The sequence below is a fragment of the Pelophylax lessonae genome (assembly GCF_965119305.1).
Source record: "Pelophylax lessonae genome assembly, chromosome: 10".
Lineage (NCBI taxonomy): Eukaryota > Metazoa > Chordata > Amphibia > Anura > Ranidae > Pelophylax > Pelophylax lessonae.
In genome coordinates this window covers 174274636-174299262 of record NC_138777.1, presented here as the reverse complement: position 1 = coordinate 174299262, position 24627 = coordinate 174274636, and the positions used below count along the sequence as shown (strand labels likewise).

The 24627-nt window shown below is 42.6% G+C and overlaps 1 protein-coding gene across 1 annotated transcript in view; it reads left to right on the top strand.

Moving 5' to 3' along the window:
* Positions 1 to 24213: 24213 nt before the first annotated feature.
* Positions 24214 to 24627, top strand: part of ZFTA (zinc finger translocation associated) — a 123613-nt gene continuing 123199 nt past the window's right edge. Inside the window, exon 1 of the mRNA XM_082269656.1 lies at positions 24214 to 24576. Coding sequence (XP_082125782.1) covers positions 24405 to 24576 — 172 coding nt within the window. The 5' untranslated portion in view covers positions 24214 to 24404. The remainder of the gene's footprint in view (positions 24577 to 24627) is intronic.

The following is a 24627-nucleotide window of genomic DNA, read 5'->3' as shown; positions in this document are numbered from 1 at the left end:
TATTCCTCCCACAGATGCTAATGATAGGACACTGTTCCTTACCCTGATACCAACAATGGGGCACTATTTCCATCACTGATACCAATGTTGGGACTTTTTTTACTTACTGGCCACAGCTTGGCCCCCAAAGGTCTGAAGGACAGTAAACTGGCCCTTTGTTTGGAAAGTTTGGAGATCCCTGCAATAGTAATTATTAAAACAAACATTCCTATGAACATTGTGCGAAAACTCTCAGTACATTCAATGACTTGATGAATGTCCTTTGAATGTATTTCAAAATTTAGTTTTCTTCTAACAATAATTTTAGGAGTGAATGAATTTTCCCGAAAGAAAACCACATTCACTGTTAGAAAGGTACAGTATTTGTTTGGGAATCAGCTTTTAAAACCTGTCTTCTCCCTATACCTGTTTCCTGGGTTGTTCTGTTTCAATAGACATACTCCACACATGGTGCCCTATGCTCTCTAGGTTTTGTCCTAAAACCTGTTTTTGTCCTTAAACTCTTATAATCATGACTAACTTGTCCCTTTCAAAGAGAGGCATGGTACAGTATGTCCTATTACACCTGAAACCGCTGGGCCTCACTAGGTCTCAATTTAACCAGTTTACAATCGCCCGCCGCAGATGTACTGCGGCAAGCAGCTGCTCCCAGGCAATCGCCGTACATGTACGGCGCTAACTCTCGGGAGGCTAGGGGACGAGAGCGTGCTGCTGGCGGCGCGCTCCCGCTCGTCAGCGGGAAAGCCGATGCAGCGGGCAGGTGGCTCCGATTGCCACCTGACACCCGCGATCGTTCCCCGCTGAGAGAGAAGAACGGTCAGCTGTTGTAAACACAGCTGACCGTTCTTCTCCCTGAAATGATCACAGAGCGCCTGTGATCCTTCTCTATAGAATCACATGTCTCTATGATCATTTCAGAAGCCACGCCCCCCCACAGTTAGAATCACTCCCTTAGGCTCCCATTTAACCCCTTGATCACCCATAATGTTAACCCCTTCCCTGCCAATGTCATTATTACAGTAACAGTGCATATGGGAACAAAAAGGAAATCATTTTATTTTGGGTACAGCGTCGCACGTCCACGCAATAGTCCGTTAAAGTAATGCAGTGCCGAATCGCAAAATAGGGCCTGGTCAGGAAGGGGGCAAATCCTTCCAGTCTTAAAGTGGTTAAACTGGCCGCATATGAATTTTTCTGTTTTTACCAATGAAAAGCTCTCCAGTCTTCTCCTAGACATGCATGGGAAAAGTTTTTTAAAATATGGACCCTGTGGATCCAATATGCTCATCTTTCTATACCTATAGTCAGTTATGTACTGGTATAGGCACTTGATTCCCTTAGATTCCAGCTAAAGTGTCCCCAACATCCTCTCCCCTTCTCTTTTCTTCCCCTCTTTACACTTTCCCCCTTTCTATTCTCTTCGGCTCTCCTGCAGGGGAGGCCTCTGTCTATAGATTTCTATGTTCTCTACATAGCGAATTTATTATATTTGCATTTAACTAATGAGTTCCTTTTACCTTGTTATTGGCGCTCAGTTCCAGTTTTTATATACAGTTGTAACGCTCCTGCGTTTCTTATATGGTGTGGATTTTCAGCTGCAGAAATAGTTCCACGTCAGTAGTCATGTAAGAGATATGCTGAGATACCATTCCCAACCTCAATGACTCATCATGTGTGGAAGGTCTTATTTCAGCCAGTAAATACACACAATTAGCAAGCTGGTTCCTAGAGTGACTTTATGTATGTGGTAACACAATGATGAAGGTTGAGGGATAGGTTGAGTGGAGGTGGTAGGTGATAGACACTTGAAGGTGAGACAGTAGCAGATGGATGCAGGAAGGTTTAGCAATGTTGTATGGTAGCAGATGACAGAATAGCAGGTGGACATACAAAAGAGATCAACCCAGTGCAGAAAAGTAGCAGTAGTCTCAAGAGCTAGCAATCTAGTTATGCAGATGTGATAAACAGTCTTTACTATGCAGAGCTAGATAGTGTAAGCTTAGTATAAGTTTATAGAGAATTCCCCTGCGGGGTACTTAGCACTATTAGCGATACAGCCGAAGGGTGGTTCAGGAGAGGCGGATGATCCAGTAGCGGGATACAGGGATCAGCGCAGCGAGGTTCCGTCAGCGAGGTAAGCTTGCAAGCATGGAAGCTTCAAGCAAGGTTAGCATCCAGGTAAGGGTGTTTGAACGAACACATGTGAGTGAGAACCGGCGCTTTAAATAGCCATCTAGTCCGGCGCTGGGTGATGACAGCTCCAGTCTTAAAGGTGTATGCGCACCTTTCCAAAAGTAAATGGTGGGGCGCATACACTTGTGGAAAGTGTAATTTAGGGTACCAAAGGTACCGGAACATTACAACAGTACATTGTTCAATTGTTATTGCACAATTAACGTGTACTATGGTATACTTATTACTCTGCCTTTTGTAACTCCTTTTATACTTGATGTGTTGCTACTGTTTTGTAAGTCACTGATACTCCAATTTTACTTATACATTTGTATAAAGTTATACGTCGTATCCTTTAAAATCTTTAATAAAAACATATTGAAAGAGAAATTTTTTTGTTTTAGAAAAAATTTCTATCCATCTCCTTCAAATTTTCTTGTGACTATGGTCAAAAGCAAACATCTATTTGATCTCACTAACAATTATAAAATTAAATGAACTTTCTTAAAACAAAAAAGTTTAAATAAAATTGTGCTAGTGTATGGCCAGCTTTAAAGTGTTTTTTTTTTTTTTTTAGGCCTCACGTACACTGCTGTTTATAAACGGACATTTGATCTCACTAAAAATTAGAAAATTAAATGAACTTTCTTAAAACAAAAAAATTTAAATAAAATTGTACTAGTGTATGGCCAGCTTTAACCACTTTACCACCGGAGGATTTTGCTGTCTTCCGTCCAGGCCACTTTTTGCGATTCGGCACTGTGCGACTTTAACTGACAATTGCGCGATCGTGCGACGCCGTACCCAAACGAAATTTACGTCCTTTTTTTCCCACAAACAGAGCTTTCTTTTGGTGGTATTTGATCACCTGTGCGATTTTTACTTTTTGCGCTATAAACAAAAAAATAGCGTTTATTTTGAAAAAATAACAATATTTTTCACATTTTTTTATATGAAATTCCCCCCCAAAAAAATGTAAAAATCAAATTTTTTTAAATTTTTGCCCAATTTGTTTTCTGCTACCTATGTTTAGTAAAAAAAATCGCAATAAGCGTATTTTGATTGGTTTGCGCAAAAGTTATTGCGTTTACTAACTAAGGGAAAGATTTCTGTCATTTTTGGTGTTTTTTTTTAACGCGTAATGGCGGCGATCTGCGATTTTTTTTGCGGGACTGCGACATTGCGGCGGACAGATCGGACCCTTGACTGACATTTTTGACACTTTTGGGGTTACCAGTGACATTTCTACAGTAATCAGTGCTATATATATGCACTGTTACTGTAAAAATGACACTGGCAGGGAAGGGGTTAATTTTATTGGAGAGGGAGGGGTTAATGTATGCCTGGTGCTTACTGACGTGTGGGGGGGGAGGTGACTGTGTGACAGAAGGACAGATCGGATGTCCAGCTATGCTGAACACTCCGATCTGTCAGTCCCTGTCACTATGGAGATCCGCCTGCTGTGTTTACATACAGCGGGCGGATCTCCAGACTCGATCCCCGACGATCGGGGCAGAGCAGCGGCAATCGCCGCTGCTCCTCCGCTGGCCCGACTCCCGCTGTGAATGAACACAGCGGGAGCGAGCCTCCGGCGGCGCGCGAGCGCCGCCCACAAGGGGCGGAGTCCAGCGACGTAGGTCTACGTCGCTGGACGGGATCGCGGCACTTTGCCGCAGTAGCCTCCATGTAAGCGGAGGTAAAGTGGTTAAAGTGTTTTTTTTTTTAGGCCTCATGTACAGTGCTGCTTATAAACTTACGGACATTTAGGAGCAGTTGGGGTTTTTTTCAGCAGCCCCTGAACTCTCCTCTATGTTATCTTATCTGTCCATGTACACTACGTTTTTTTATAGTCATTTATAGGCAATTGCATTTAGAGGCATTTTCTTCAAAGCAAAAATAAATGTGTTCAGGACAGAAGTTTATAGGCATTTGAAATGCCAAATGTTTCTAACAGCGTGCAAATGTGTCTAAACACGGTAGAAATTTTTAAAGGCAACCTTCTCCAGAGTGCTCTGGACCTCAGACTGGGCCGAAGGTTTACCTTCCAACAAGAGAATAACCCTAAGCACACAGCTAAAATAACGAAGGAGTGGCTTCACAACAACTCCGTGACTGTTCTTGAATTGCCCAGCCAGAGCCCTGACTTAAACCCAATTGAGCATCTCTGGAGAGACCTAAAAATGGCTGTCCGCCAACGTTTAACATCCAACCTGACAGAACTGGAGAGGATCTGTAAGGAGGAATGGCAGAGGATCCCCAAATTCAGGTGTGAAAGACTTGTTGCATCTTTCCCAAAAAGACTCCTGGCTGTATTATATCAAAAGGGGGCTTCTACTAAATACTGAGCAAAGGGTCTGAATACTTAGGACCATGTGATATTTCAGTTTTTCTTTTTTAATAAATCTGCAACAATGTCAACAATTCTGTGTTTTTCTGTCAGTATGGGGTGCTATGTGTACATTCATGAGGAAGAAGAATGAACCTAAATGATTTTAGCAAATGGCTGCAATATAACAAAGAGTGAAAAATTTAAGGGGGTCTGAATACTTTCCGTACCCACTGTAACTAGATTAACTAATCTAAATGAAACAAATTTTTTCGTCATGCACATGTCTAATTTCGAGTTGTTCTTTGGTTGTAGGTTAAGGTAGTAACAAGAAATCAAACATATAAATATGTGATAGTGCGGCTATTAATAAATAATAATACACAACCTCACTAACTATGTAACTATTGTAAGAACGGTAAGGATGTGGAATTCTCTTCCACAAGCAGTCGTATCAGCAGGGAGCATTGATAGTTTCAAAAAACTATTAGATGGACACCTTAAAGACCACAACATACAGGGGTATACAATGTACGGTTAAAAGCAAACACACACACGCATCATAGGTTGAACTGGATGGACTGATGTCTTTTTTCAACCTCACTAACTATGTAACTATGTAACAAAAATATAACATGGTGTAAAATAAAGTGCTAACAATATAAAGAGTTCAGTGAAAAAGACGTCTCTAATAGCTTGATGTGCAATCCAAAATAGACCACTCCGTAAGTGCAAAGAGTGCAAAAAGGTCCAATGTCTCTGATCAATTAAAGTACATGTGAAAGCCACTCCTTCACTTTTGTGCTCAAATCTCCAGGTGCAGTGCCCGCTCACCTCCATTGTATATCCACACAGGGTCAATATAGCAGATGTGAAAATAATCTCTGGCGTCCAATTTTTATGCGACTCCACATTGGTTACATATGCTCCAGAAGGAATAATATCCAATAGTGCAGTACCCGGGTTAGTAGTTTCAATAAGCCACAATGCCCCAGCTTCATACCTTACACTCAAATTTATTAAAAGTAAACAAAGCATGTATAAAATCAATTCCAGCAGTTCTCACCGCTTGGCACCTCTACACGTTACGCCACATCCCACATGGCTTCATCTGGAGGGTAAACCGAGCATTTTTAGGGGCAATTTATGTGTCTATAGAGTCAATCAAATTGACAGAAAATATGTTCCGTGCGTGCACGGTGACCCCGATCCGTCTCGGAGGTTCGTGCATGCGCATTGTGATTGCTCTAGTAGAAAACAGAGCGGTACTCCACTAAGATGGCCGAATTAAGGACAAAAAAACTATATTGCCTGCATGTATACAGCAGATCGGATATTAACATTGATAAATGAATAACATAGAACAATATATATATATATATATATATATATATATATATATATATATATATATATATATATATATACACTGTGATTGAAAGTTTGGGCACCCCAGGTAAAAATTTGTATTAATGTGCATAAAGAAGCCAAGGAAAGATGGAAAAATCTTCAAAAGGCATAAAATTACAGATTAGACATTCCTATAATATGTCAACAAAAGTTAGATTTTATTTCCATCATTTACACTTTCAAAATAACAGAAAACAAAAAAAATGGCGTCTGCAAACGTTTGGGCACCCTGCAGAGTTAATATCTTGTACTGCCCCCTTGGGCAAGTATCACAGCTTGTAAACGCTTTTTGTAGACAGCTAAGAGTCTTTCAAATCTTGTTTGAGGTATCTTTGCCCATTCTTCCTTACAAAAGTCTTCCAGTTCTTTGATATTTCTGGGCTGTCTGTCACGCATTGCTCTTTTAAGGTCTATCCATAGATTTTCAATTATGTTGAGGTCAGGAGATTGTGAAGGCCATGGCAAAACCTTCAGTTTACGCCTCTTGATGTAATCCCTCGTGGATTTCGAGGTGTGTTTAGGATCATTATCCATTTGTAGAAGCCATCCTCTCTTTAACTTCAGCTGTTTCACAGATGGCATCAAGTTACCATCCAAAATTTGCTGAAATTTTATTGAATCAATTTTTCCTTCTACTCGTGAGATGTTCCCTGTGCCATTGGCTGCAATACAACCCCAAAGCATGATTGATCCACCCCCATGCTTAACAATTGGACAGAGGTTATTTTCATTAAATTCTTTGCCCCTTCTTCTCCAAACATACCTTTGCTCATTCCGGCCAAAAAGTTCAATTTTAACCTCATCGGTCCACAGAACTTGTTTCCAAAATGCATCAGGCTTGTCTATATGTTCATTTGCAAAGTTCAAACGCTGATTTTTGTGGTGAGGACATAGAAGAGGTATTCTTCTGATGACTCTTCAATGAAGACCATATTTGTACAAGTACTGTATCTCTTTATAGTGGAATAGTGTACCACAACTCCAGTGTCTGCCAGATCTTTCTGGAGGGATTGTGCAGTCAAACGTGGGTTTTTAATTGTTTTTCTCACAATCCTGTGAGCTGTTCTGTCTGATATTTTTATTGGTCTTCCAGATCTTTAACTTCCACTGTTCCTGATGACTGCCATTTCTTAATTACATTCCGAACAGAGGATGTTGACATCTGAAAACGCTTTGCTATCTTCTTATAGCCTTCTCCAGCTTTGTGAGCATCAACTATTTTCAGTTTCAGTTCTCTAGACAACTGCTTAGAAGATCCCATGGTGCTGATTGTTGGGGCAAGGTCAGATGAGTCTGGGCATTTAAAATCTTTGAGATTGACATCACCTGGTCTTCCCAGACGATGATTGAGAACAATCCATGACACTGGCAGGTCTCAGCCTTGCAAAGGGGGCAGTGCATGCTATAAATTCTGCAGGGTGCCCAAACTTTTGCAGATGCCATTTTTTTTGTTTTCTGTCATTCTGAAAGTGTTAATGATGGAAATAAAATCTAACTTTTGTTGTCATATTATAAGAATGTCTAATCTGTAATTTGATGCCTTTTGGAGATTTTTCCATCTTTCCTTGGCTTCTTTATGCACATTAATACAAATTTTTACCTGGAGTGCCCAAACTTTCGATCACCACTGTATATATAAATGGTCAAAAATTATTATGTAGATAAGGTAAAATACATACCTATTACAGGTATAACTGGGGAATAAAGAACATACGGGACTATAGTTACTAGAAATAGCTGCAAAATACTATGAAAACACAGCTATCTCAAACAATTAAATTGTATTATTAACAAACTAAATCAATAAAAAATCCCACTAAGCAATGTAGAACTAAATGTTATTATTATTAAAAATAAAAAGATATATACAGTATTAATAATCCTTGCTAGTTAAAGGGACAGTAATAAATATAAAATAATAAAGGATAAAAAACAACCTTTGAGTGAATAATTAAATACACTAGCAGAGTCCAATATGTTAAAAACCCAAACTGAGTAGGGTACATATGCCCAATTAAGGGGCCAAATGGGAAAATAATCTAATATAAGAAAGTAGCGTAGCAGGTTTTCTAGGCCTTGAGCCTAAGGTGGGTCTGCCATTGCTACCGGTGACACTTCCAACACATTTGAGTTGTGACCCCAGGTGTGAGAGCTGAGACAGTGACCATCCCGGCATCTTTGACTTGTTTTTTTTTATTGTATTTAGGGGATGGGAGAAGGGAATAAGTGGGATACTCCTCTGGCTCAACTAGATACACTTTAGGACACTTGAAAAAAAATGCCTGTTAGCGCTGCCTTGACGCTGGCTGAATGCCAACAAGCGCTTCCTGATGCTCAAAGATACTGTAGTACTGAAACTGTGCTGGAACCTCGACTTTAACTCAGAAGATCCAGGACTGTAGAACACTTGACTCCTGGCACTGCTTTTAGCTCAAAAGTCACTGAACAGCTCCCTCCAGCCCTGCGCTGGCTTGAGGTAGCTCTGTGTAAATACTTGTGCTGCTGCAACTCTTAACCTTGTACACTTCACACTGTACACTGACTCTTCAGGGTCCAAACTGCAGGCGCCCCCTTTAACACTTCAGGGTCCTCTACCTGGGTACCCCCTCTAATACTTCAGGGTCCTCTCACCAGGTACCCCCTTTACAACTAGCTGACTCCTGGATCCCTTGAACCTTCTCCGGAGTGGTCCCCTCTGACACTAGGCAGACCCCCAGGGGCAATCCGCAGTACTCACGACCTTTGTAGGCTTTCCTGGAACTGGACCCCTCTCTCTCTCCGCTGGTTCTCAGCACACCGGATCCCCTCTGCAGCTCAGCTTCATACTCTCTCAATTCCCAGGCCGCCACCCGGGACACCCGCTTCCTCTGACAGTGTGTCTACCTCCTGGGACTCTGCTTCCCGCCAAAGACACTGCGTCATGCGCCCCCTTCAGACTTATACCCACTCTCAGAATCCTCTGCGGCAGAATCTGCCTTCTGGGGTAGTTACAAGCCTGCATGTGTCCCTGATTGGGTTTCCTCCACTGTCCAATGAGAAGCCTTTCACAGGGCCAGTGGTGAGACTCCCCTCTCAGCAGACACACCTGGAAGCCATGACACCCAGACTGACAAAAATAAATCATGGCCCTGCTGTTAGGCAGGCAAGGCCCACTATACTTTACCTAGCACCTACCTGTAGGGTGCTACACTAGTTTAAAAGGAACCATATTAAGTAACTGTAAGCAAGGACCAATAACCAATTTCTAAAAAATGTGAATGGATAAATAAAAACCCTACTGTACAAAATTGTGTAATAAATCAATATATGTATGTGAACTAACATATTAAATATATGGCAGAGATAAGTAGCGAATATGTAATTAATAATTGCTAATAAAGCAGTTGATGTCAAATTCTATGTTATGTCCTAGTGGTTGGAGGGTCTGCATTTCATGGATCCAAAAAGATTCTCATTGGCTCAAGATGGTGATTTTATTGCTCCCTCTCCAATGCGAGTGATACTTTTGAATTTAATAAAAAGAAGACAGCGCTAGCAAAAATGATACATACCAGAATTCATATACTCAAAAAAATATCTACATAAAGTGGACAGTGCTAGAAAGCATATAGGTGAAATCATTTACAGTGAAATGAAAATCAATAAATAAATATAAATAGATAAAGTCCAAATCTTGTGCAGCTAAATGTTCACAATTCTTGAGGAGCTAGAATGCTGGAAGTGCTGAAGTGCTGGGGTGCTGAGATACAAGAAATCCGTGCAGGGTGCCTTAGATCCCTCCCAGAGCCGCACTTACCAGATATGGTGGACCCCTAATAGGGGTCAAACAAGTTTGAAATATGAACGATACTTTTGAATTGCCCAAAAAAACAGGGAGGAAGGGTCCTTGTTATGATGTGTAGCATAGTGTTTAGACACACTATGTTTTGGATAGCCCTTAGTGATATTTTGAATATGCTCCCTCATTCTTTTCCACATTGGGCTTTGGTACGGCCTATGTACTGGATCTGGCAGGGGCATTGTAGGGCATATACTACTCCTTCCATGTGATACAATCTTTAATTTCATATTCCATTTCTGTTGTGGTGGATAAGAATGTATTCCTTTTGATATGCTGTATTTTTTGTTTTTTGTTACAAAGTACATGCATAACATTGTTTACATGGATGGAAACCTTTTCCTCTAAAAAAGGTAAAGTTGGGTTTTTTGGGGAATCTAACACATTTTTGCCAGTTTGTCACGTAATGTGGGATCTCTCCTGTATGTAAACTTAGGATTCATGAGTAACACCTGTTGTAGGTGTTTATCAGATGTCAGGATAGGCCAATGTTTCCTAAAGAATTTTTCTATTTTTTTTTTTTTTGTTTCAATAATTTTTATTAGAACGTTTTGTAAAAAAGTACAACAATACAAGTATAAAAGCATGAGAACGGCCCCCGTGTAGGAGACAATAACATAAACCGACGGCGTCAAACAGATAAAGGGTCCATGACGATAGAGGCTGTCAATCTGTGAAAACATATTTTAGCAACGTGGGAGTATGGGCGGGCTCAAGAGAAACAACCCAAAACATGCACCCCCCCCACCCCATTCAGCTCCAACTCCACACCATCCTAGACAAATAACAATACGGGGGAAGGAAAGTATAGGGGAGTGGGGGGACTCACTGCCTCTGACCCATAGGTCACCATGAAACGTCGTCCCCGTGGAAAGACCTATAAACTAGTACCTTGAGGGGGAAGAGAAGAAAGAGAAAGGGAAAGGAGAGAGAGAGAGAAAGAAAGAAAGAAGAAAAGGGGAAGAGGAAAGGGGGGTGAGGAAGGGGACATAGAATCAGCGCATTGGATTCCAGCTGGCATAACTAAGTGGCCATCCCTAAGGAAGTACTCGGCCTCCCTCAAGCCTACCCCAGAGGGGCCTCAATGACCCAAGAGGCTCAAATCAACCCAAGTCGGTCCTGGGGTCTCCCTCCAAATATCACAGCCATTTTTTCTATTTTTTTATGTTGTACTCCATAGTTTAAAATAATTGGTATGTTCTCTTGGTATTTATCTGTTTTCTCTTTATCTTTAAGCAGATTTTTTCTATCCATTTGATCAACTTCTTCAATTTGATGTTTAATGAAAATTCATCATATCTCTTCTGCATAAATCTTTGGCCAAACATTGATGCTTATTCCTTGAAATCCTTTTCTTCCGTGCAATTCCTTTTCATCTCATTATTTGGCCTTTCAGGATATTCAATAATCACGGGGCATAATGGCAGCTTTTCATTGGTATATATCCATTAAAAAATACACTTTTTGGGGGGCTCCTTCTCCCCTGTTCGTCTCTGTAGGTTTGTATGGGTGTTCTGTCCTGTTTTCCATCCTCTAAAAATGCCTGGGAACATCCTACCTAAGTATCCTAGGCACTACGTTCTCTTTAATAAATCTATCATGTGAGATAGTGTCCCACCATGTATTAAGCTTTCTCTTCATTAAATGTCCCAATTTTCTAAATTTATTTTTAACATCTTGCGACTGGTTCATGTCTGTGGTGTTAAATATTTCATCTAAACTTACTTCCCGTGTTTCTAAAAATCCAAAACTTCCATGGTTGCTGCACAATTCAGAGTGAATATATAAGAATAAATGGAAAACAAAAATAATTGTGCGCTACCAATGTGAATCCTATGCCAAATCAAAAAATCTAATACAACAATATAAATAATATGTGTATAGCTACTGCTATCACCTAAATGTGTTCCCACATCAAAGGCATCAAACGTGTAAATATGTGATTTTTTTTATTGATTTATTTTGTTAATAATATAGTCTAATTGTTTCAAATAGCCCCGTTTTTATAGTATTATGCAGCTTTTTCTAGTTACTACAGTCAAGATGTTGAAAATGCATTTAGAAAATTGGGATATTTCATGGAGAAAAAGGTAATGCATGGTGCTCACATGATAAATATATTAAAGAGAACCTAGTGCCTAGGAGACTTGGATGGGATGTTCCCATCAATGATGGACTTGGTGATCAAGAGTCCATAGAAGAATGGTTCCAATTTTTTAATTCCAGAGGATTAGAATTAATGACATTTTTTTCTGGAAAAAAAACTGAGAAAAATTAGAAAGTTAGAACAACAGATCACTGAACATAAAAATTAATTGGAACCACTTAACCACTTGCCGACCGCCGCACGACTATCTACGTCGGCGGTCAGCCCCTCACAGGCAAAGTGACGTAGGGCTACGTCACTAGCTTGTGAGGGTCTAGGGAGCGAGCGCGCCGCCGGAGGCGCGCTCCCGCGGGGTCACGGACCCCCCCCCGCGCGTGTGACCGGCGGACCCGGTTCGGCGGGGGAGAGGGAGAAAGTCAGGCGGCTTGTGTTTTATTGTATTTTTTGCAATGCAGGATATGCTTATTTTTTCGTCTTAAAGATATATGTGTTATGTTTTATCATTATAGTTGTAATTTCGCATTTTTTGGGAGGAGTTTTCCATTGAGACCTGTTCCTGACCGGGGGATGGCGCTGCGTCCTGTGGTGTGCCCTGTGTGGTGGTGCCACCTGAGTGTATTTATGCACTATAGGACCATTAGTGTCCTTCCGGTGAGAAAACACAATTATCTATAATGTCATCGGTCCTGCAATATGGATTCGAGTCTTACTTGTATGGGATCATCGAGATATGCTGTTATACAGCGCTCTGGAGGTTCCCATATGTGTAATTGATTAAGTTTTAATTGACATATTAATAACATTGGTTTGATGTCCGGGGTGCTGGCACGCAAATTGCTAGCTTCCGGTTCCGGACCGTGTTGATTCCGATGTCAGGGATGCTGGTACGCAAGATACTGGCTTCCTGTTCCGGACTATGTTAATTACGACCTGCTAGTTCCAGTCGTTGGAGCGCAATCGCTCAGCTTCCGTGATCCGGGTCGATGATTGGATATCCCGCCCCATCAGCCTCGCTCAGCATATAAGTATTGATGGTTTACCGCAGGCCACACACCCTGACGACGTCATTGGCTGACGAAACGCGTAGGAGGAGCCTGCTGCACGCCACGCTGAGACACACGAGGGGACGCGGCGGCCATTTTCTTGGTTGGGAACCAGGTCCTGGGATCGCTCCCTTGAGATATATGCTCTAATATCTCCTTCTAAATGTGAGTTGCCACTTTTTAGTCCTTGCTTTAATAAATTTGTGACTGTACTTCACTATGGGAGTTGTCCCCTTTCTTTATTTATGCACTCATATCGAGCGGAGCTGATGTGGTTACCGTAGTGAGCTGGGCTGTCATCTACATGGTTCATCCGATTTCCAACTTAAGCGGTTAATGATCTCTGTGGTGGGGATCATTGTATTGTGGTAAGGGGCCATTTCTCTCCATTTGGTGGTGGTCTTTATGCACTGGACTTCAGGATGGTGAAAGTGTGACATGCATTACGGGGAGCACATCTCTCTTTCTTTGATGGACTTGATTTCCAACTATTTGATTTTATTTGGACTGTTTAGTTCAATATACTATTAATATGAGCGCTACACCATATATGCTATATCAAAAAATATATGCTGTCTAAACCTCTAGAGAGCAATATGATACATCAAAACAATGACTACCAACATACGACACTAAAGAATAAATCATTACTCAATCCCACAGTGAGTGATAATGGCCACATAGAGGTATTTAAAAAGTTAGTCACACAAGACTTACAAAAAATTGAATTACGGAAAGCTAAAGAAGCCAAAGATATTGAAATTTGGATTAAACAGTTGGAAAATCGAAAAAACTTGGTGATTAGACCTGTGGATAAGGGGGGAGGAATTGTTCTCCAGACAAACGAGGCCTATAAAGCAGAATTAGACAGACAACTTAAGATCATTACAACTTACTTACCCTTTAAAAGTAATCCCAAAAAAACATACAAAAAGGAGCTGGAGAAACTGGTGGATAAGGGTTTAAAGAAAGGGCTTTTAGATAAGAAAGAAGCAACATACTTGGTTCCAAATACATGTAGGACCCCCCTGGACATCCTATAGTGGACGGTATACAAACAGTTGGAGCCAGGATGGACCAATACCTAGATGAATTTCTACAACCCTTTGTAAAGAAGACTGAAGCATATCTGAGGGATACTAAACATGTTATTCAACTGCTAGAAGAATTGGAAATAGAAGATGTGCCTTGTATATTAGCTACAGCTGATGTTAACTCTCTGTATACAATTATTGGACATCACAATGCGATGAGAGCAACCAAATAGGCATTAAAAAATTTAAGTGATCTAAAAAGGAAACAACAAGCTTTTCTGGCAGAAAGCTTAGAATACTGTTTATCACATAACTATTTTTGGTATTATGATATATTTTACAAACAGATTAAAGGGATTGCCATGGGGGCACATTTTGCGCCAAGTGTGGCAAATATTTGAATGGCCAATTGGGAAGAAAACTAAATTTACCAAACCAGACCAAAACAATTAAAACATTTACAAAAGGTATATAGATGATGTAATCATAGTCTGGAATGGAGATGAAGAATCATTACTCCCATATCTTAATAGTCTGAATCAGAATGACAAGAACATCGCTTTTGCACTTTTTACAATAAGGAGTAGATTCATTTCTTAGACCTCACCATCCCACTAAACAATAGATCAATTATGACCAAAACCTATTTTAAAATGTATTTTTATTTTATTTAAAAGCAGGCTTCCAAGAGAATTAAATAGCGGTAGTTCCAATTTCTTATGTCACATGTTATTACCGCTAAAGTCTAGGAAGCGTAAAATTTCAGTAAACAATACACCAAAGTTAATTTTAGGGCACACAAACGTAATATATTACCCAATTTTTTGTTAAAATCTGAAAGATGAGCTTGCATTGAGTAAATACTGAAGATACCCAACATCTCAAACCTTAAATTGGTGTGCGCCTGTGAAATGGTGACAAACTTCAGTACCCTGTAACACTTTAAAAGCCCCCTATAGGTCATCAGTTTAGTGTTACAGGGGAGGTCTGTTGGTAGAAATAATGCTCTTACTCCAGATATGTAACATGTGTATCACAATAGGTGTTTTAATGCGTAGGCACCTCGATGCGTACGTATGTATATGTGGGGGCCTCAAAAAAAGTTTCAGGAGGGGGGGAATTTTATGTGCTTAGGTGCAACTTTAACTTTTTAGTATTCATTTTTTTTTTTACTTAAAGTGATTGTAAATTATCACCTTGTAAAACAACCCATTCAGTTTAAATTAGAAATGAAAGTAAAAATATTTCTGTACAGATATAAAAAAACATTATAAATATATTTTTTCTCTTTTTTTTTTTTTAATGATCCAATTACCTCTGTCCTCAGCTGCATACGAGTTAGGGGGAAAAGCTGCAGCACACTGAGCTTCCCAGTGAATGGCTGTACAGCGGGGGGGGGGGGGGGGTGTCAGGACTAGTCTTAGAGAAGAGTACACTGAGTTCCCAGCATAGCTAGAGAACTGACCAAGGTGAGCTCTCCTGCATAGTGTGGTCAGGTTTTAAAAGGAAGCAAGGGGACTGGCAGGATCGCCAGGAATTTCACACAAAGGAAACAATTCAAAGAGAACGGGATACTTTATCATACAACTGCATGGCACAGCAGGCACATATCAGGAAAATGAAGTGTTGGGGTAACAAACACTTTTACTTTTTTTTTTTTTCATCACATATGGAGCTTAAAGTCCCATATGTGATTATTTTTGACGACAGATTCTCTTTAATGAGACATCCAGGGTCTAAAAGACTCCCTAAAAGGGGACAGCAGCTAGCGATACCTGCCGTAATCCTGAGGAAGAAGTGAAGAATGAGGTCAGTTGAGGTGCAGGTAAACTGCTGTGCATCCATGTGAAAGCAGCGTAAAGCCTCTTTTACACTATCGGTCGATCGGGTCCACCCATCTGTTTTTAAGGTGGACCCAATTGGACCCTCCATTCTCCTCTATAGAGTGGCAGATGTAAACGGACTTGTGTCTGTTTACACCCGCCTATTTCCAATCCGACCCACTTAAAAAAACATAAAGAGATCTGTCCCCTTCTGTCTGGGTGGATCGCATCGGAGGGCCCATAGGGTAGAGCAGGCTGTGTCCATGTCTGCGCTGCATATGCTAAGTGGACACAGACCTGTCACCTGCCAGCTAGGATCATTGTGGCCTGCGACCGGTTACCAAGTCGCTAAAGTGGCCCTCGCTCCTCAAAGGGTATATATATATACAGTATATATATATACATACACGCACACTTTTTTTGAGGTGGGGGGGATATTGGGTGAGTTCCCACACTTTTTTCCCCAAGACTTGACCCCTGCAGTTAGGGTGCCATTTTCTAGCCTGTAGAGGTCTGTGCATTCCTCCATGGATCTGCCTCCCCAGACCATCACTGACCATCACTGGCAAATGCCAATCAAGCTTCACGGTGCCGGGCAGTGAGCACAGGGCTCACTAGAGAATGTCGGGCCCTCAGGCCACCCTCATGAAGTCTGTTTCTGATTGTTTGGTCAGAGACATTCACACCAGTGGCCTGCTGGAGGTCATTTTGTAGGGCTCTGGCAGTGCTCATCCTGTTCCTCCTTGCACAAAGGAGCAGATACTGGTCCTGCTGATGGGTTAAGGACCTTCTATGGCCATATCAAGCTCTCCTAGAGTAACTGCCTGTCTCCTAAAATCTCCTTCATGCTCTTTAGACTGTGCTGGGAGACGCAGCAAACCTTCTGGCAAAGGCATATATTGATGTGCCATCCTGGAACAGTTGGACTGCCTGTGCATCCTCTATAGGGTCCAGGTATTGCCTCATGCTACCAGTAGTGACACTGACCCTAGCAAAATGCAAAACTAGTGAAAACAGTCACAAAAGATTTCAGTGGCCTCCACCTGACAAACCATTCTGTTTTGGAGGTTGTCTCATTTGTGCCCATCTAGCGCCCCTGTTGTTAATTCCATTAACACCAAAGCAGCTAAAACTGATTAACAGCCCCCTCTGCTACTTAACTGACCAGATCAATATCCCAGGAGTTATTTGACTTGATGCCATACTGTGATTAAAAAGTGTTCCTTTAATATTTTTTCCTGGGTATACTGGCTGGCAACACCAAGAGGCGGACCCGGAGGTGGTGTCAAACACATCATTTTTAAAGTCAACAACAAGGAGGGGAGCAGAACGGACATGTGTTCACTCTTCTCCCTCCCCTCTACCTGGCAAGTGGAGCCTGGGATACATGGCAGGGGTGTGCTGTTGCTGGGATTGTATGAAAACATACGCAGCTCACTGTGCAAGGGCAGACATTCAGGTAACTTTGATGCCGAAGAGACATAACATATCTCTTCTGAAATAAAAATACTACTGTTCGCTGATTTGTAGTATTTGCCATAAAGTTCAACTTTATGTTCTCTCACACATAATTGGGTATTCAAAGTAAACACGTTTCCCTTTATTTACTAACATTTGCTTTGCAAAATCCTTTAAAACTCATACATAAACAATATTGTCAAAAGTATTGGGACACCTGCCTTTACAAGCACATGGCATTCCAGTTTTAGTCCATAGGGTTCAAAATTTAGTTGGCCCACCCTTTGCAGCTAAAACAGCTTCAACTCTTCTGGGAAGGCAGTCCACAAGGTTTAAGAGTGTGTCTATAAGAATGTTTGACCATTCTTCCAGAAGCTCATTTGTGAGGTCAGGCACTGATGTGGATGTTCCTACACCACAAATTCGCTCATCCATGTCTTTATGGACCTTGCTTTGTGCACTGGTGCGCAGTCATGTTGGAACAGGAAGGGGCCATCCCCAAACTGTTTCCACAAAGTTAGAAGCATGAAATTGTTCAAAATGTCTTGGTATGCTGACGCCTTAAGAGTTCCCTTCACTGGAACTAAGGGGCCAAGCCCAACCCCTGAAAAAAAATTCACACCATATTCCCCCTCTACTAAATGTTTTGGACCAGTGCACAAAGCAAGGTGGGTGAGCGAGTTTGGGGTGGAGGAACTTAACTAGACTGCACAGAGTCTTGACTTCAACCTGATAGAACACCTTTGGGATGAATTAGAGCAGAGACTGTGAGCCAGGCCTTCTAGTCCACATTAGTGCCTGACCTCACAAGTGCACTTCTGGAAGAATGGTCAAACATTCTCATTGACACACTTCTAAACCTTGTGGACAGCCTTCCCAGAAGAGTTAAAGCTGTTATAGCTGCAAAGGGTGGGCCAACTCCATATTGAACCCTACGGACTAAGACTGGGATGCCATTAAAGTTCATGTGCGTGTAAAGGCAGGCGTCCCAATACTTTTGGTAACATAGTGCAGCCTTTTTTAACCAGGGTGCCCTTAGGTTTCTTTAGGGGTGCCTTGGCAAAATGCCTAACAGCAGTAGGGGAAGTCAGTGAGTGAGTGAGTGTGTTCACTGTGTCATTTATAAAAGGAAGAGGCCAGTAAATGACTTATTAGCTAGGCTTTTCCCCCGCTCTCCATCCTAAAACATCCTCCGCAGCAGCCGAGGAAAGAGGAGAGAAGCCCAGGCAGTAGGGGAAGTCAGCAACACACAGAGTGATTAGGGTACACCTGGCACACCCCCTGCGGGCACCTATGATTACAACCTTCCAGCCGTCGATGTCCTAACAACTAATGATGTCATCGATTGATAAGGAGGACGTGGAGTGCGTGCATGGCATCTTTGTTTTCCCCTCTCCTCTCCCCCTTCATCAGCAATGGGGTCACATTAGCTGAGCGAGGGAGAGAAACATTGGAACCCTAATCAGTACCAGTGTGCAAAGGTGTATATGCTTTGGAAGAACAAGTCATGTTGTGTGTTTTGTATGGGTGGATTTTGCTATGTTACGTAAAACTATTAGGCTCCATTCACACCTTAGCGTATTTTTTTCAGGCATTTTTTTTTGGTCTTTTTTCCGGCGTTTTTTGCAGGTGTTTGGAGGCAGGCATTGACATCTGACCAAAAACACCTGTAATCAGCCAAAAAAGAGGCTCATATACTTTTTGGAGCATAAGGCATTTTTCTTCTAGGCGACAAAACGCTCAGATGTGAACAGGGGCCATTAAAATGAATGGGATTTTGCTTGTTGGGCATTTTGAGACTTCAGAGTTGAGCGTTTTATGAGCTGAAAAACGCTCAGGTGTGAATGGGGCCTTAGTTTCATTTTAATGGGGTGCCTTAACCACTTAACGCAAACTGACGTAGACCTACGTTGGCTGACTTTAAGTGGTTGTACCGGGATGACGTCTCTAGCTAGAGGCATCACCCCGGTACCGTTTGATAGAGCCGTCGGTCGGCTTTCTGGCGGTAATGACCGATGCGGCTCGGGAGCCGCTTGATTGTTATCCCGGCGAGTGGGAGTGGACGCCCCCCCCCTCCCGCGGCTTTGCCCGGGTCTTCCGTCCCACCGGGAGACCTGAGCACCCAGCCGGCACGTCCGTCGGCTGGATGGAGTCCCGATCAAAGCCGGAAGCGGCTTTGATCAGGTCTCCGATGGCGTAACCCGGAGGCGGCATCCATGACGTCACGTCCGGGTTACTCTGCTGCTAAAGGCGGCAGATTAAAAAAGTGACTGTATTCAAAAATGCCGTTTTGGGCGTTTTGAATACATTGAAGTGCAGTGGAGGGGTCTAGGGTCTTTTAGACCCTTGATCCCTCCATAAAGAGTACCTGTCACTGCATATTGCTGTCACAAGGGATGTTTACATTGCTTGTGACAGCAATAAAATGGATCCGATTTTTTTTTTTTTTAAAAACCTGTGTTAAAATAAAAAAAAAAAAAAAAAAATAGTAAAAAAAAAAAAAAAAAAGGAAGCCGCCCCGCCGCCGTTAGCTCGCACACGAAAGAAAATGTATGTGGAAGTCGCGCCACACCTGTGAGGTATCGCCCCGATCGCTAGAGCGTGAGCAATAATTAAAAAAAAAGAGCTACACTCTAACTCTAAACTGGTAACCGTTAAAATGTTTTAAAGCGTCGCCTATGGAGATTTTTATTGACCCTAGTTTGTCGCTATTCCGCAGTTGTGCGCAATTTTAAACCGTAACATGTTGGGCATCTGTTTACTCGGCATGACATCATCTTTCACAATATACAAAAAAATGGGCTAACTTTACTGTTTAGTTTTTTTTTAAATGCAGTGAAATGTGATTTTTCGTAATTTTTAAAAAAAAATGGTGTTTGAATGACTGCTGCGCAAATACCACGTGACATAAAATATTGCAATGACCGCTATTTTATTCTCCAGAGTCTTTGCTAAACAAATATATATAATGTTGGGGGTTTTAAGTAGTTTTCTAGCAAAAAAAAAAAGGATTTTAACTTGTAAACAAAAAGTGTCAAAAATAGGCTTGGGGGTAAAGTGGTTAACCACTTGCCGACCGCTCATAGTAATAATACTGTGGTAGGGCGGCTCCCCTGGGTCCAGTCATGTAGCAGACACAGCGGGAGGCGGGCCACAGGAGGAGAGGCGGCAATTGCCGCCTTCCTCCTGGATCGACCGGTAAGCGGAGAGAAGACCCGCCTGCTTATGTAAACAAAGCAGGCGGATCTTCTGTGAGACAGGCAGGGACAGATCAGCAGTTTCAGCTAAACTGAAACTGTGATTTGTCTGTGTCTGTCACAGAACCCCCCCCACACACAGTTAGTAAGAATACAGGCATACATTAACCCCTTTGATCCCCCCCAGGGTTAACCCGTTCCCTGCCAATGGCATTATTACTGTAACAGTGCATATTTTTAGCACTGATTACTGTAGTAATGTCATTGGTCCCACCAAAAGTGTAAAAAATGTCAGTAGGAGTAAGATCTGTCCGTCACAATGTCGCAGTCCCGCTAAAAATTGCAGATCGCCGCCATTACTAGTAAAAAAAATAAAAATAAATAAAAAATTACATAAATCTTTCCCCGTAGTTAGTAGACGCGATAACTTTTGCGCAGACCAATCAAAATACGCTTATAGCTATTTGTTTTACCAAAAATATGTAGCAGAAAACAAATTGTCCTAAAATATTACAAAAATTTAGATTTTTACATTTTTTTGTCATATAGCAGAATGTGAAAAATATTGTTTTTTTTATCACAATTGTCGCTCTTTTTTTGTTTATAGCGCAAAAAATAAAAATCGCACAGGTGATCAAATAACACCAAAAGAAAGCTCTATCTGTGGAAAAAAGGACATCAATTTTGTTTGGGTACAGTGTCGCACGACCGCGCAGTTGTCAATTAAAGTAATGCAGTGCCGAATCGCAAAATTGGGCCAGGTCATTAACCACTTTACCACCGGAGGATTTTCCTGCTTTATGTCCAGGCCACTTTTTGCAACTTGGCACTGCGCGACTTTAACTGACAATTGCGCAGTCATGCAACGCCGTACCCAAACAAAATTTACGTCCTTTTTTTCCCACAAACAGAGCTTTCTTTTGGCGGTATTTGATTACATCTGCTCTTTTCATTTTTTGCGATATTAATAAAAAAAGAGCGAAAATTTTGCAAAAAAATTTACATTTTCTACTTTGACAGTTAAAAAATATCCAATATATTCAATTTTTGTCATATATTTAGGCCAAAATGTATTTAGCTACATGTCTTTGACAAAAAAATCCTCAATGAACGTATTTTTAACCGCTTTAAGACTGGAAGATTTTACCCCATTCCTGACCAGGCTATATTTTGAAATTCGGCACTGCGTTACTTTACCGAACAATTGCACGGTCATGCGACGGACCCCTAACTGACATTTTTTGACACTTTTGGGGGTACCAGTGACATTACTACAGTAATCAGTGCTATACATATGCGCTGTTACTGTAATAATGACACTGGCAGGGAAGGGGTTAACTTTATTGGTGATCAAGGGGGTTCAATGTATGCCTCATGCTTACTGACATGTGTGGGGGGAGGGGATTGTGTGACACAGACACGGATTGCAGGTTCAGCTATGCTGAATCCTGTAATCTGTCCCTGTCTGTCACATAGGAGATCCGCCCACTTTGTTTACACAAGCGGGCGGATTTCCTCACTCGATCCCCGACGATCGGGGAAGAGCGGGGGTGATCACCGCCTCTCCTCCCCTGGCCCGACTCCCGCTGTGTCTGAATACAGCGGGAGCGCGCCGCCGAGAGGGTGCGTTGTCCAGCGATGTAGGTCTACGTCGCTGGACGATAACGAGCCACTTTGCCGCAGTACCAGCTCAGTGAGCGGTCGGCAAGTGGTTAAGGGGGCAAATCTTTCCGGTCTTAAAGTGGTTAAAGGGTGTCTTGACTGACAAAAGGTTAAGAAAGACTAATATAGTGTATCTCTTCTGACATAACAATCCTACCTGTTCGCCCATTTGTAATATTTGCCATAAAGTCCCACTTCATTTTCTCTCACACATAATTGGGTATTAACCACTTGCCGACTGCTCACTAGAGCACTACTGCGGCAAAGTGGCTCGATAACGTCTGGCGACGTAGTACTACGTCACCAGACATTCCCCTTTCTCGGCGGCGCGCGCGCGCCGCCAGAGGCTCTCTCCCGCTGTATTTAGTCACAGCGGGAGTCGGGCCAGGGGAGGAGCGGCGGCAATCGCCGCTGCTCTTCCCCGATCGTCGGGGAATCGAGTGTGGAGATCCGCCCGCTTGTGTAAACACAAGCGGGCGGATCTCGTAAGTGACAGGCAGGGTCAGATTGCAGGGTTCAGCATAGCTGAACCCTCGATCTGTCCTTGTGTCACTCAGTCACCTCCCCCCACACACGTCAGTAAGCACCAGGTATACATTAACACCTCCCTCTCCAATAAAATTAACCCCTTCCCTGCCAGTGTCATTTTTACAGTAACAGTGCATATGTATAGCACTGATTACTGTAGCAATGTCACTGGTACCCCCAAAAGTGTCAAAAATGTAAGTCAAGAGTCCGATCTGTCCGCCGCAATGTCGCAGTCCCACAAAAAAAAATCGCAGATCGCCGCCATTACTCATTAAAAAAAAACACCAAAAATGACAGAAATCTTTCCCTTAGTTAGTAAACACAATAACTTTTGCGCAAACCAATCAAAATACGCTTATTGTGATTTTTTTTACCGAACATAGGTAGCAGAAAACAAATTGGCCAAAAATTTAAAAAAAATGTGATTTTTACATTTTGGGGGGGGGGGGGGGATTTCATATAAAAAATTTTGAAAAATATTATTTTTTCAAAATTTACGCTCTTTTTTTGTTTATAGCGCAAAAAGTAAAAATCACACAGGTGATCAAATACCACCAAAAGAAAGCTCTGTTTGTGGGGAAAAAAGGACGTAAATTTAGTTTGGGTACGGCGTTGCACGACCGCGCAATTGTCAGTTAAATTCGCACAGTGCCGAATCGCAAAAAGTGGCCTGGACGTAAGACAGCAAAATCCTCCGGTGGTAAAGTGGTTAAAAGTGAACACCGGCTTCTCTTTATTTACTAACATTCACTTTGTAAATTCCTTTCAAACACATATAGATGTGCCTTTTGCCATACAGTGTAAGCTGTTGGCGGATTTCTGAGATACCCAGCTGTGGGCACACTTCTCCTGCATAACCCTAAGGGCACAGAACTGCATCTGCAATTTACCAAAAATGTGCCCATATACAAGCCCTTGATAAATCAATTGCATTTTATTGAAATATTTTTCTGCTGTAGTTGTAAGTCACTTAGAATCACTTTATTATTCTTTATTGTTTTTATGCATGTATTTATTTAGTTCTTCTTGCAGTTATGGTGAAAGGACATGAGGCAAAGTTCCTGAATGTGCACATTGGCTGATAAGCAGTTAAATCGGGGGCCTCTTCCCCTCCCATGGGCCCCGTTGCCATAGTGACAGGCCAGGGGCACCATGATCCAGCTACATTCTATGAGTGAGTGACGTCTGTAAACGCGCCCAGTGGGCGGGCAGAGCAGTTCCTCGCAGCTCATTGGACGCCTTAGTAGTTGTACTATAATGGCATAGCAGTGTATAATATGACGCGGGAGCCCGCAGGGCCCAGCACGGGGCTCTGCATTGCTGTAGTAGGCGGGTAGCCCCGTGAACAGCCTGGGTTGGACAAGGTGCCGCGTACATGAACTCAGCACACAGAACATGTCGCAGCCACGCTGTCCCCGCCCGAGCTGTCACACGTCTCCTCCCCCTGTCCCGTGCGGCGCCCTGAGGAAAGGAAGGAGGGCACACGCCCCACAATGAGGAACTCTCCCCACCCCACTCTATTCACGTGCGGCGCCGAAATCCTCCTCAAACCCCCTTCACGTGACGTCATCCACCCCAATCCTTCCCCAGTCCTGTGCGGCGCTGGGCTCTAGCTCCGCCCCCGCAACGTCGTTGTCCCCGCCCCCCAGTCCTGTGCGGCGCTCGGCGGTAGGTGACACCGTCCTTCCCTTCGCGGCAAGTGAAGGCCCCGCCCTCCCGTGCGGTGCTGTAGACGGCGCTTATCACGGGGGGCCCGCCGCGTTGGAACCGTTCACGTTTCTATAGGAAGAGCGCCGACAGACGTAAATGGAGCAGACGAAGGAGTCAGGAGACATGGAACGCGCTGCGCTGAGCGAGGAAGATGCGGAGCTGACTCTAGGGACCAGCACCACCTCGGGCACAGAGTCACCATCGAGGAGCGGGAGCGTAGACCATGATAGTCCGATGATGATAGGGAAGGAGGAGGAGGCCGCAGGGGGTGAGTGGCGGAGCTTCTTCTTGGGAAAGGGTGCCTCGTGGCGGTGTACAG